The sequence below is a fragment of the Lissotriton vulgaris genome, chromosome 9 (genome assembly GCF_964263255.1).
Source record: "Lissotriton vulgaris chromosome 9, aLisVul1.2, whole genome shotgun sequence".
In the NCBI taxonomy this organism is placed as follows: Eukaryota; Metazoa; Chordata; class Amphibia; order Caudata; family Salamandridae; genus Lissotriton; species Lissotriton vulgaris.
This window is the reverse complement of record NC_141697.1, coordinates 979,781,656-979,796,018: the sequence shown is the minus strand read 5'-3', so window position 1 is coordinate 979,796,018 and position 14,363 is coordinate 979,781,656. Positions and strand designations below refer to the sequence as shown.

The following is a 14,363-nucleotide window of genomic DNA, read 5'->3' as shown; positions in this document are numbered from 1 at the left end:
CTACCTAAACAGCAGACTCCGCTTCCACACCCCCACACGCCAGCTCCGCTCCGCCAGCCTCGCCCTTGCCGCTGTCCCCCGCATCCAACGAACGACCTTCGGCGGCAGATCCTTCTCCTACCTCGCCGCTAAGACCTAGAACACCCTCCCTACCCACATACGGCAGACTCAAGACCTACTCGCCTTCAGAAAACTCCTCAAGACCCCTCCCCTCAGTGCCTTGGGACCCTCCCGGGTAAGTAGCGCGCTTTACAAGTACTTTGATTGATTGATTAGAAACTTACAGCATCCCCCTTGGCATTAGCAAGGACGAGATCACGTACCATATCAAACGCTCCAACGAGGCGCATCCCCAACTCCACTGCTGCCTCTGGCCCATGCTCATCCTGAACACGCTTGATCACAGTGGGCAAAACAGTCATCGACGGGGTGCCAAAGCACCTAGTATAGACCGCCGCAAAAATCACCCCCAAGTTGTACACTCCGTTGCGTCCGCCACTAAGTCTTTCTGCAAACTCACGGTGAGAATCCTGTGTTTCTCAACAGGATTTGTATTAGGGAACACTGCTTCCAGTTGGTCAAATTTCTCAGCAAGCAAAAAAGGCATTTCTTCCTTATCTTGGGGACGCTTGCCCATGACAGCATTAACCCTGACGGGACAAGGTTTGAGTCCTCCACCTCCAACTGGATGCGCAGCACCACCCGGGGCCCCACCCGGGAGGTTGCGAGTAATGTAGTGAACCAGACCCCTAATAACTGAAACCGAAGAGGCATATAGGGGCGGCAGTTGTTGGGCTGTCAAAGCACCCGCCTGTAGATGCGGAGTGAAAGCAGCCAACACAGGCCAAGTAGTGCCTGGAATGGACAACAGTCCTTGTCTGACCGCTGTAACAACGTGTGGGAGGGCGCCATTAAACCAAACTGCATGCTGCCAAACAGAAATCGGAATTTTTACTGTCTGATATGGAGCATACAATGCAGGAGCATCAGTGGGGGTGTAAGTGTGAAAAACACCAGAATTAGCATCAACTGGGGGAAACGTGACCCATGAGTTGTACAACTAAAACGGGTACTCCACGTCAGCAGAGACTACAAAAACCACCGCCTGTCCCTCCAGAGAAACTAGGTATTCCTGCAAATGATTACGCACAGCTACACGACTGTGTGCCAGGATATCAACCTCAGCCATATCGAAACAGTAATGGAGAAGTACAATACAATACTATAATGCACAACTGAGTAGTAAATCAAAGAAGAAACCTTTGAGAAATATCAAGCTTGAAACAACCTATGTAAATATAGGTAGGTTATTTATCCATCACTACCGTCAACCGAAAACGATAGTGAGGGGGTTGTAGACTGATATAAGCACTACTCAAGTGTCTCACAATAAGACCACACTCGTTGGCGGCGCCATGTAACAGGGATTCTGCGCAAACACAGAACTGTGCACAGAGACTCAGGACCTCAGTGAATTAGCGTGTGCCAAAACTCACCTTAGTACCCAAAATCCTCTACCAGACTAGCAATCAGTGTCACATTAGCTCTTCGTCCTATAGCAAAGAAACCAATGATTAGACAACCTAGAACATGTGACTTAAAACCATCTCAGGAATGGTGGGAAGTGAGAACACTCTTTGGTTATACGTTCATACCAGTCCACAACAGGAGTAAAATAGAGATACTGTAAGGTTAAAATGTTTATTTTAACGACGTGATCTCAAGCGCAGTATTTTAATCAACATCAGCATACATATAGATAATAATAATACGGACAGCATGGTTACAATTCCACAAAATACAAAAGGAGGAATTCTATTACGATGATAGTTCAAACAGGTGATAAAAGCGCCTATTTAAAACACCCTCCCTATCTAGGAACTATGTATTATAAAACTATGGAAGGTATCTGGAGTTTTCTTAGGGGGACCCCATTTACCTGTCCGCTCAGTAAGTGTAAATGACATCAGGATCGGTTAGTCTCTCTGCATGCCTGGAATCTTCCAAGTGTGTTCAATTCTGGCAAGTGTGCTATGATAAAGGCGCCAGAATCCTACTCGGCTTGCAGCTGCCAAATTGTTGTGTCTATAATGTGTTACACAGACACACCGATAAACAGGCTCGCACTTTGTGATAACCTTGGCGGCTCAGCACTCACTGTGCAGACTGGGGACACAATGTATATCTAGAGATGTCGAAAAACAACCCTTTTCTCATGCATAGACCTTTGTGAAAGCGAACTCTGCAAAAACAGCTAAGCAGTGTTGTGTGCAAAAAGCAGCAAAAAGGAAAATGGCGTTTAAACTTCTAATAAGCCATGCTAACTTAACATGCACGCAAAAAGAGGCCCATAAACCACACTACAAGAGGGCACCCAAAATGATATCTTCATTTGCACTCATGCAGCAAACGCCATCTCAACTCTTATTATATTGTTTTTTGCCTCTGCATATTATTGAAGTTGAATCTGGGCTTGTAGTAGATCATGATGATGATCCAAAGAACCGTTTAAATTTGAGTGATGGTTTACAAATGTCACTTTGATTTATGGAGGTCTATCCTTTCGCACAAGTACATAGGTACTATTTGACTAAAGCCCTAATTTATTATCCAGATGTGTTGTAGGGTCAGGACTGAATTTCATTAACTTTGTATTCTTCCTATTCTGCCCTAGCTCTTTTTTTTGTCTTGTTTAGCAGTGGGAATTAGCAAGAAAGTACAACTCAATCCTGGGCCCACATTGCACCTATCCTTGTTTGTACCAGATGCAAACAGGGGGAGTACACCCTATTGTGAACTCGTGCACCTCACATTGGGGCATATTCACAGAACTAACTTAAGACAAAATCCTAAACTTACTACTTTTGGTATTCACAGAAGTTAGGATTTTGTCTTAAGTTTGTCTTAAGACAGACTTAAGACAAAATCCTAACTTCTGTGAATACCAAAAGTAGTAAGTTTAGGATTTTGTCTTAAGTTAGTTCTGTGAATCGGGCCCCTTATCCTCAAGCAAGCCTTGGTCCAAGTGATAGACATGTATGCCTTTGTATTGGAACATTTGGTGATGCCTGCTGGGCCTGCCGCCACCCATAGCTAGGTTGGCTGTGAAACAAAGGGGGGAATAAGCAGGATTTCTGCCAGTTGACCTGTAGGCCAGACACTTTATCGAAATCACAGAGAGCCAACATGATGACCGAGCAGCCTACAGTGACATCTTTGTGGCATAACAGAATATCATCTGCGTATAGGGATAGGATGTGTATTCTGTCTCATATGGGGTTCTCCACATTTCCATCCCCACGGGGCAGTCTGATAGCAATCGTCTCCATAGCCTCAGCAAACAAGAAGGGAAAAGAGGGCAGCCATGCCTGGTGCCTGATGTATAAAGACGGAATGTGATGCCGAATGCAAACTCGTGCTGAGGGACACCTGTAGAGTAATCAATTGAGCTTCGCTATGCACTTGCACAGCCCCAGATGACGGAGCAGCTCAAAGACAGCTCCACGCAAGGAAGTTGAATGCTGTTTCTAGGTCTAAGCCCATACACGCTGATCTAGGGAAGGTACGAGGCGCAAACTCCATGACCCGAAACAGCCACCAGATATTCAAAGATGTACTTCTTCCCAGCTCAACCATGCAGCTCTTACTATACCAAAACTGCAGCAATTATTTTTGTACCTGGCTGATTGTATTTAATTGTTATTTTAGTATTAGTTCTCATTCCGGCACTGCTCATATTTTTCCAGTAATTTTTGTTGACTGATTTTGTTTGGGAAGTATACTGGTACATCATTTGGTGGAGAAGTATTTTACATTGTAAATCTATAAGAAGTGATGTGCATGATCAGCCTTCTGTTAAAACGACGGGTGCTCAAGGTTTAGAATGAAGTACATTGACACGTATGTGTGTAGAGATCTGCCCCTGTATATAATGAGACGTCATGGGCAAGGTTTTAAGTCCATTGTTAGTGCTCTTTGTAAGTGGCCTGCACTGAAATAATGGGGAAAAAGTGAAACAAGATTGTGATGTATTGGCAGAGGTGAGTTGTGGTATACCACTAGTAGAATAGTGGGGTTATGGCAAGTCAGAACAGGGATGCAATGTCCATACTATATATGAAGAGTTTGTATTGGAATAATGTGTAGGGTCAGTATTGAGATTCATTTACAGCACATTTTGTAGATTATTTTTCTACACTATTGATGATAGATTTGCAGTTAAGAAATTAAATGCTGGCAAAGCTGAGTGTGGAGCCTTTTTATTGGAGTAAAAAGAATTGCTGGGAGTTTGGAATGAGATGCACTACCAGAGCAACCCATGTGCTTTCAGTACTGAAATTATATGGAACGCCACACTTTAGGATTGGAATGCTTTCATACTGCTCTTTAGAGCCCCATGCATCTGTTGTAGAAAAGGGGTTGGGTTTGGGTGAAGTAGCTGCATTCCAGGTTTGATTTCTAGTATTGTAACGGGTTGCAGTTCTACCGGCTAGGCTTGAAGAATAACCGAGTCGGAGGCTAGAAGTGGAATATGTAGGTCATAGTTCTGTAATAGGAGGAACAAAGTAGATTAGAATTTTTTCAGATATTTAGCAGATGTCCCTGTACTATCTCATTCTCTTTCCCTTTCTCTAATGTTCTTTCTCTCACCTCTTTCCCCTTGCTGATGTATCTTATTTAGTAAGCAACACAAATTCACACATGCCTTTGCTGAGATATATGTAAATGTTTTATCTGTCAAGATTCCAGGGATGTATATTTAATATTTGATGAATTTATAATATCTATATGTTACAACATCTTTTTAAATATTGTTATAAAACTTTGATATCTTTTTATCCCAGGCCTGTAGCTCGTTGGCATGTAATCCTTTTTAATTCCTTCTTATGATATATTTGATTCTGTATTTTATGTATTGCTACTGTATTACAAATGTATTCCTTTTTTAAATAAATAATAAAGATATTTGAACAAAAAAAGAATTGGTTAAGGTAACAATGTTTTTGTAAGTTATGTACAAACTTTAGAAGGGTTTAGGTACCTCCTCTCTCAGCATTATTTCCTATGAGTAAATTATCACAGGTTCCAAAGTATAATGCAGTACTAGACTTTATTGTGTATCTGTAGAATATTATTATTTTTTTACAATTACATACCGCATTAGGGGTACTCCAAATGATAAACGTGAAGTGTGATGACCAAGTGTATGTGAGTTGTGAGCAAACTAAAGCAAGGTGTAAACCAAGCAACTCATAAAAGGATAACGGGCAAATGGCTGCTGCGTGACTCCTACGAGTTTAATGGATGATTATACAGTGAATCAGTCAAGAGCTCAAGGCAGCAACCAGGTATATGGTTTCCCAGTGTGTAAGGTTGAAAGAATCCCATTATCTATTCAAATGCACAATCCATTATCTAGAGGTCAAACGTTCTACAGATAAAAGTTTTGGAACTGCCTTTGAGGATCTGTACTCCTCTTTCCTGAGTAATTGACACTGGAATAGGATGTGCATAGACTTTTCTAAAGTTTGCACACAACTGACTTTAATTAGTCCAGGAGAACCTTGGTTTCCTCAACTGATTATGTCCGGTTCAGAGGGTTGTTCCATAATCTTTTCTGTAGCTTAGAGTTGGGCTGCAATGGCAGATCATTGCTTGTGATTGTGCTGCAGAGTATCAGGCGCTGATGCTGATGAACAATGGTGTCCATTCAAAGAGGCCTATGCTTTCATTATCTGTGCTACCAGTTTCAAGATTTTGAAGAAAGGCACACAGTGTTTGTGCATCTGACAGACTTTTGTAGTCCATTGTCTGATCACTAAAGAGCTCTCACTTGTAGTAGGATTATTGTTTGTTGCGTAATGTATCCTGTGGACTGAGGCCCTTCACCCCTATTACCTTTACAGGGCTGGACGGCAGCACCTCTGCTTCAGAAAGGGAACGATTGATCAACCTCTTTAATGACCCCAACAATACGCAGGCCTGGCTATTCTTGCTTTCCACCCGGTGAGTATCGATGCTTTCAAGGTTTTAAAAAATTAATATATTTTGTTTTGATTTTTACTTTGCACAAAAACAAAGCATACCGTAATTTCACATATAGTAATTATCATGTTGTTAAAGTAGCCTATTACTATTAACATCAGGGTGTTTCTATTGCCATCAAAGTGACGGGACCAGTGGCCAAGTCACGCCCTTACTTTTTTCCGTTCCTGTCCCAAGGTGTCTGGTCTCGGAGCTTCCACATGTTCAATAACTTCTATCCAAGTATTTCAAGACGTTTTAACACATTGCTTTGTACAGGGTTGTCTCATCCTATCCAAATGTTTGCAGGTTTGAATCATGCCAGAAGACCAGCATCCCAACTGTGAGCAAATTTGAAAAGTGTTGAAGCCTGAACCTCGCCCATATCATTGGAAAATACTCTTTATTGTAGCAGGTTCCATTGTCTAACGTACTTTTGCATGTGTTACAGGATTAGGACTTGGGCCCTGATTACAAGTTGCACAGTATAGTGTAAGGCGTTTACCGCACCCACTAAATACCAGGTCCCTGAAATGAGGTATTTGCCAAGTATGCTAAATACCTTGTATTCTGAGTTTTCGACTTGGACATGAGGAATAACATGCAGTATCAGTATTTTAAGGCCAGGACTCTGCATGTTTCAACTTTTGTCCAGGTCCTTACTTGATGAAAAATGTAACTGGAAAATTGATAAGGTGTGATCATTATCACACAACTCAGGAATTCGATCTTTTTGTAAACATCTGTTTGCTCAGGGATTGGAATATCGCCCTTGACTTGTGATCAGACTCATAGCAGCAGATCCGGTAGGGATGAATTTTTTTTTTTTTTTTTGCTCTGTCACTTTGCACGTTTGATTTTCTTCAGTTGCGTCAGATGGAGTGTATAGCAGGGAAGATTTCACCAACTCCTAAAGCCACCCCCCTATAATTTATTGTGGAGTAGTAAGCATTGGGTAAGCAGGTTGTCACAAATGAAGTACATGTACTTGGTGCAAAGAAAGAAATGGCAACTGCAGAGTGACCCGTCTGTGTCTGCCCTGGACCCATGTTTCCCATACTCCTAGTGAAGAGAACATGAAGCTAAATATTAAGGATTTACTGCCTCGGTCTCTTCCTGCATGCCCCTGGGCATCTCTACAAAGGCCCAATGCAGATTCTGTGGCAACTTCTTGTTGGCCCAGTTATGACCAGGAAAACGGAGTTGGTCAGAATTCTACTGCTGTACCCACAAATAAATCAATAAGAACTTGCTCTCTGCACTAAACTTGCCGTCCATGCTCTGACCCAGTCGTACAGTACCGAAAACTGATCACCTTGCAAGAGCCTGACTCCAACTTCAACTACATAAACTCATTGACCCATCCTCCCACACTCCCAAGCTCCTAATTGCCTGCAAGCAGATTTGATGTTTGTTACTGCTCTCATCATGGATAGAGACATGACAGTTTTTGACCTATTCATAAATGACTTCATCATAGTCCAGCAACTTCACCTACAAAAGCTTGATGTCCTTGTGTGGCAAAGTAAAAGCACCAGCTGATATAGACATCTAGCCGTAGATTCCTTGCCTTTGATTCTCCCCAGGTGGCACACTGGATCCAATAAAGTTTACAGCAGTACCTCTGCGTTTCAGCAGAGAGTGACGAGTGACTTTATAGTGACGTCGTCCAACGGATGTGATGTCCACGGAGTCCAAATAAGGCCACCCAGGAACTCAGTTTCTTCTTTTCTGCTCTTCCAACAAGGATCCGGAGAGCAGCTCACTCCTCAGGACGTTTTTTGGCCTACCTCGACATTTGTCAACGAATAAATGAGCCTTTTTCTAATGTCTTTGGTTGCTCCTGTGGACCACAGAAGGCCTCGGAACCTCATACTCTGTGCAAATGGTGCCTCAGTGAGCACCATGATTCTGAAGAATGCCACTCCTGTCTTCAACTTCAGCCGAAGGTGTTGATCAAGTGCCCCATTCAACTCTTTGTAGCGTGGTTGTCAAAGACTTTGTATCGGCCGCGTTCTCGCTCCAGAGAACGTTCAAGTGCCCGCTCCAGGAACCCTTCCTATGGGCTTCCTTGATGTCCCAAGGTAAGTTGAGACGCAAGTGGTCACAGTCGCTGCATTCCTCGACATCACCAATGACACAGCTTTTTTGACTCCCATTCCAGACTCCGTTTGCGAAGTCGGGACAAGAGTCTACCCCACGCCTCCCTGTCTTTCCTGGAGCTGGAGCTACTTTGGACCAGATGCAGGAATATTATTCCTCTCTTCGTGCCATCTTTGGGTCCCCACCTCCTTCTAGTGGGCTTTTCGGCCCCAAGGAGGTCAGTGGAGCCTTTACTGAAAACCTGCATGCGGGATCGCCCCTGGCTTTAGTTAGGCCCTCTTGATCTGCTGTTGGCTCCATATCAGCTCTGGTGCAGAGCCTCTCGGGGTTCCCACCTGCGATGCCAGTACTTGATCAGCGTCTCAAATGACTCCATCGGTGGCGCCGACTGAAGCTCTGTAATCACTCCTCTCTGATGCCGAGGCGTCATCACACTGGCCGGCATATAGAATGCACTAGAAATCCTTAAAAGCCTTCGCTATCTCTGAATCTGTGTAAACTTCAATCTCATTGCGAGTGCGAATGGAGCCTTCGGACCTGGCCAAAGTCTTGCCACATAGTTTGTGTTCCAGCATTCAGCCGCATCTATCCCCGCTTCGGTAGAATTTGTGCCCGAGTCTTAATAGGGCATATTCCGCTCGATCCAAGTCCAGTGTCTAAGTAGTAGTCTTTGTTTCTTCAGTTCCCTCCAGACACTTGGGGCCCCTGTGCGTTTGTGGAGCGTCCCTAGTTCAGAGACCGCTTGCTCATGTGTTTTCTTTTCTCCTGACGGAGACAATTTTTGGCCACCACAGTAGCAAACAGCTCACCTCTAAGTAAGAGTTTAAGCACCTCCCAATGAGAGGAGGGGCGAGTCTCCTTGCTGTCACTGTGTCGGAGGTAAGCTCCTACATCCATGCGAATTGCCGCAACTGTGTGGATTGAAGCTTAGCGTCTCACAGACGCCAACTCGAAGACCGAGATTGCGCAATGTTCATCTGTATTGTGAAAGCGATCGGGGCATGATCACACAAAGATCAGGGTTCTATGCTCGCCTCTTTGACACAGGCTGTAAGGGCAGGGGATGTGAGAAAGTGATCAATTCTAGCGTATGACTTGTGAGCTGCTGAGTAAAATGTATAGTCTCTTGTTGCAGGGTGGAAGTGTTGCCAGATTTCGGAATGCACGCCGTCAGCAAGTCATTCAAGGCCGGCGGATGTGATGGCCCCTGTTGGGAGGAGCGTTGGTTAGAGCGATTCAGGTCAGGGTCCATGACTAGATTGAGGTCCCTTTCTATCAGAATGGCTGAGTCAGGGAAGTGAGAATTCTTGCCAAAGCATTAGTGATGAAGGGCTTTTGCCTATCATTTGGTGCATATATGTTGCCAAAGTGAGTGTGATAGTTCCCCCTTGCAGTCTGATCGCCATTACTCTCCCTTTGATATCCATGAATATGGAGATAAACTTGCCATGGAACTTTTGGGCAAGAAGAATAGATTCTCCATTTTTCTTTGCCGGGCCAGAGGACCAGTATTCTGAGAGGAACCAGCTCAAGATCATGCAGGGAGTATCTTTGGTTAGTCGGTGTGTCTCTTGCAATAAACCTGACTGTTCTAGGAGAGACAGGGCCAACTATATGTTGAGAGAGAGCTGGCACTCCCCATATGCGAATATTTCTGCTGGATCGCTTTTCCAATATCTTCATTATGTAACTGTAGGTCTAAGTGTTGTTTAAGACGCGAGACCTCTTGCTGCAGCCATACCATCTCTTCTCCTCTGGTCATTTCTCGGTCCTCCATTGAGGGCACCCCGTCTCCTACCTTTCTTAAGTCGCGGCGAACCACGCGTAGGTCTGCTGCCAGTTCTGCCTTCATGCACTGGATATTGCCTCTGAGCGATGTGAAAAGGGATTTCAGAAAAGACTTTGTGATGGGTCCACCTCCGTCCTCTGGGTCTACCTTGGGCTCTCCGCCCGCTTCCGATTGCTTCTCATCTGTTACCGCTCCCCCCTGCTTCCCAAACATGTCCTTGAGGTTGCGGTCTTTTTTTGCTCAGGTTATCACCATAGTGCAAATCTGCCGGTGCGCACCGTCAGAGGGATCTGGGAGAATGACCGGCACAGGGGCGGTGAGTATTCATGCATCGCCCTTCGTGGGGGAGTCGAGGTTCGCTCTCAGTAAAGAGCTATGTCCCTCTGTTTCTAGGTCTAGATGCGGGGTCTCCAGGTAGCACCGCCGGGGAACCGACCGGCCACAACACCTCGGGAAGATGGCCTTTGGCCCAATACCTCGGCAGAAGGCATCCGCCATCTGCAGCAGGTCATATGGGGCTCATATGCACGGGCTCAAATTAGATAGTGCAGATCTTTGGGGTCTCTGGAAGGGTCACCAGGAAAGGGAGGTACGGGAGACACTGCCCTTTCCCACTTTTCAATTCCTTGTAGTGGATTTGCTGCAGTATTGGGGGGGGGGGACGCGTGTGCATCCCAGTCAGACGTTCATCTGGTGAGGAAGACTGCCTCCTTCCGTGCTTCACTAAGGCCTGGTCAATCGTGGCCTCTTGCGACCCTGCAGTGCAGCTCGGGTTCCAGCCCAGGCGCAGGCCCACCCCACCAGTCTCCCAGGCAAAACCACAAAGGGCCGGGCACCAGCAGCCACCGGGATAGTAAGCTCTTCCCTGGGGCCTCCCATGTGGTCGTTAGTGATGCTTAGGAGAGGGAGCGTGCTGGGCTATCTCCGGTCTCACATTCCAGCCCCTTCCGACCTCCGAGGGCCTCTCTGGGAACGGCGTGATGGTTGCCCGCCTCAATACCTCAGGGGGCTACGAAGTAGGATAGTCTGGATGGGGGCGGTCGGGCTAAAAACACGGTGCTATAGTGGCAGTGACATGGAGAGACCAGAAGGAGGTCTCAGTCATCCGCCATCTTGAACACACCCCTGTTCTCTTTTAAATGGATTTGCTTGCTATTCTTTTCAGTGCTAATGACTAATAATGAACATTTCCCCCAGGGGAATCTTCGTTATAGTCCTAAGCAATCACCCACTCTGCCATGCTCCCAGAAGAAGCAACAGTGTTTCTAACATAATCCTTTTTCACTGTGAAAAAGAACTGGCTCAGCTGCAACCTACAGGGAATGTTGGGATAATGTGCCTAAAGAAGCACCACAGTTTACTCACCCTTCCTGGCACAAGCCTATTAAATTACGTTATCCATGTTTTTTCAGGTCACTAGTTTTCATTTCTTGAGACTCGATTTTAAAGACAATTGATTTTAAAGTAAAAAAAAATACCTGGAAATGTGCTAGTACGGCACATCAGGCCTTTGTTTAAAAAACAAATTGCATTTCCCAAATAAAAGGTATATTAGTGTTTTTTCCCATATGCCTTTTTTAAATGGCCTGGGGGGAACAATCTAGTGCTCATGTCTATAAAGATTCCCCAGAAGGAGAACTAGGATTAAATGCACGTATTCCTCCTTTATCCTAAATGCATCTACCTCATGCCACTACATTGATCTTAAGACTTCTCTTTAACCTTCCTAGCAATACCCTAGCCTTTATCCAAACATAATCCTGTCAACATCGTCAAATTCTCCAAAGCAGCTCCACATCATTGTGGTATACTCCATTTTTCGAATCCCTTACCAGCTGCAAACACTTCTGACTTGATCATCAACATCACTTCCCTCTGCACACATCAGCATCTTCTCAACTCCCCTCAAAAACCAAAAACTTTTCCTCTACTGAAAATAATCTCACTTAGAAGTCAACTACCAAAAACTCGGCTCGGTTTCTCACCAAGTTGATGGAAAGAACAATGTTGATTCCAACTAATGAGCACATCAACCACTACAAACTGCTTCACTCATACCAATCACGATTCCCTCTGCTGCAGCACCGAACCACCACATTCCAGGTTATCGTTTATACCCTGAAGTTAATTCGCAGCGATGATCCTCACCCTCCTGGTTCTCCGTCATATATCAACAGCTAGCTTTTGACCCAGTTGGTCATCAGACTGTACTCAAAACCCTTTCTACCTGTTTTGTCATAACACAGACGGTGCTGGGTACATTGTTCTCTTCCCTATCATATGACAAAAGGTTGGTGGTATACTGTTAAGGAAACTGGTGCCACAAGGGTGATTTCACCAAATATCTACAACAGAACAACGGTGCTGTAAAGTGGGAACCACCGGCCTCCCCAAACCTTTGGCAAAAAACTCCAAATAAAGACAATTACAATCCCCAGCACACGTTACTTTTGAAAATATGACAGCAGTAGCATAAGTAAGTCCACTTAGTCATGAAGCAAAACAAATTGATGAGGTTCTTTGTTTCTTTTATCCTTTTCCTCTTTTCTCTTATTCATACAGACGGAACCAAAATCTCGGTCTGTCGCCGTATATTAAACCACGAAATTCACAGACACGCGCTAGAGGCATTTATATTTGTACGTGGCTGTGAATTTTATGGTTTAATATACGGCGACAGAGATTTTGGTTCTGTCTGTGGACGTCTTATGGAAACAAATAGTGCGACACACGAACCTCTTCGTTTATACACCTTGTGTGTTGGAATTATCACCACATTTGAAATAGATTAGGACAAGTGACTTTAGAGCCTTGAAAACATTGTGGATTATTATTCCAGACGAACCTCGTGATGGCTAAGAACTTGTGCGAATAAGTGAAATGAGGAAAAAACAACCCGCTCATAAAGAAGCAAATAATCAGACACCCCACAACACAAGACTCCCTGATATCTCAGGAATGGTGGTAACAAGACACACGTTTTCGCTGACACTCTCGTATCTTTTCACAATAAGAACTTACTGAAACATGAAGACAGTTTAAAATTTTTATTTTAACTATCGTGGCATAAAACACAGTATTTGAGCCACAACCAGCAACAAAATGCATAAATGCATTGCAGCAAGGCCATATATCATAAAGGGAGATGTCATCATATAAAGGCAGTCAATAAAGGACTATAAGGCCTAACCACCGTCCCCTTGGCAAGAAGGAGTATTATTATATAATAGAAGATCTCTAGGCTTTGCCAGCAGACCCCATACCTTTGTGCCTTGACGGTATATCTGCATCATAGGACAACATGGCTCTTCTCCCTGGAAAGCTCCCTCTCCAAGGGTTACCTAAACATACATCTACAGAATATCAAAGTACGAGTCTCCAGCAACAGCTGTGTTTGCAAGTTTTGTCTAGGTGCCAGGGAATAACCGGAACAGAACAACAAGGGGCATTGTTTATCGACCTTGCTTCCAGTGTTCAGACTAAACTCCAGGAATAAGCAGAGGACGCACCAAGCAGACGGTTCTCCTGTGAAAGGCATGAACAGAGTCTTGAAAAATAAAGCCAGGTAGTAATGTGCGCAAAAGCAGCATCATGGCTGCTGGGCTCATGCTAACTTAGCTATGTCGACAATGTCCCTATAGGCCACGTGACACCCTGCCCTTGGCCAGATCGTAGCAAAACAGAAAAAAGAGTCCAAAAGCAAGCAGAGTAAAAAGAAAATGTATTGTAAAAGAGCCAAATTCAAAAAATTCAAACATTTCTAGTTTAAAATATTATCAAGGCGAGTCCGTAAAATTCATCTGATTACGTGAACCGAGGAATGCAATTTGTTCCAAAAGGTCATCCCTGTCATTCATAGCAAAGAGGGATGCCATCCAGTTTAGCAGATCGAATGAACATATGTGTTCCTCATACTCCGAAGCTTCCAGGAGCATAACCAGGCAACTTGTGTGATATTCGATGAAACTCCGTGCAAGAGGCGCTGTGCAGCCGCACAGGTGTTCTAGTCTGCCAACACTCCCAAGTGCTGCCGCAAGCATTAAACCGCCGTCCCCAGAACCGGCTTGGTCATGTGCCAATAATAGACCCATTAACAGATCATAATCTGGGTCTGTGCTGGATGCATTGGAGAGGCATAAATCCAATGCCCAATAGAAAGGACAACGTCGGCAATAGAACTCAGGTTGCACGCAAGTGAAGTAGGTGACGCAAAAAGTACGTCCGTAACTCACTCAAAGCGTTGCCTATGGCAAACATCCAAACAGTTGTTGCATTCGGGTACGGTACAGTCTCAACTGGCCAGGTCTGTGCAGTACCACAAGATGGGCAGCCATTGCATAACGGGAGCAGAAGTACCAGCACGCCACACGCCAGCAAGAGGATCAATGGATACCCTCCGAATGCGGTGGAAAAAATAGAATGAATAAATGCTGGTATTACTCCAAAA

At 44.6% G+C, this 14,363-nt stretch overlaps 1 protein-coding gene across 2 annotated transcripts in view; it reads left to right on the top strand.

Annotated features, from left to right (window-relative positions):
* The window catches only part of RAD54L2 (RAD54 like 2), a 1,034,525-nt gene that overhangs the window by 712,260 nt on the left and 307,902 nt on the right, over positions 1-14,363 (top strand). For both annotated transcript variants that reach the window (XM_086938836.1, XM_086938837.1), the window contains exon 15: positions 5,907-6,006. In XM_086938836.1, the coding sequence (XP_086794962.1) occupies positions 5,907-6,006 (100 nt within the window). The remainder of the gene's footprint in view (positions 1-5,906; positions 6,007-14,363) is intronic.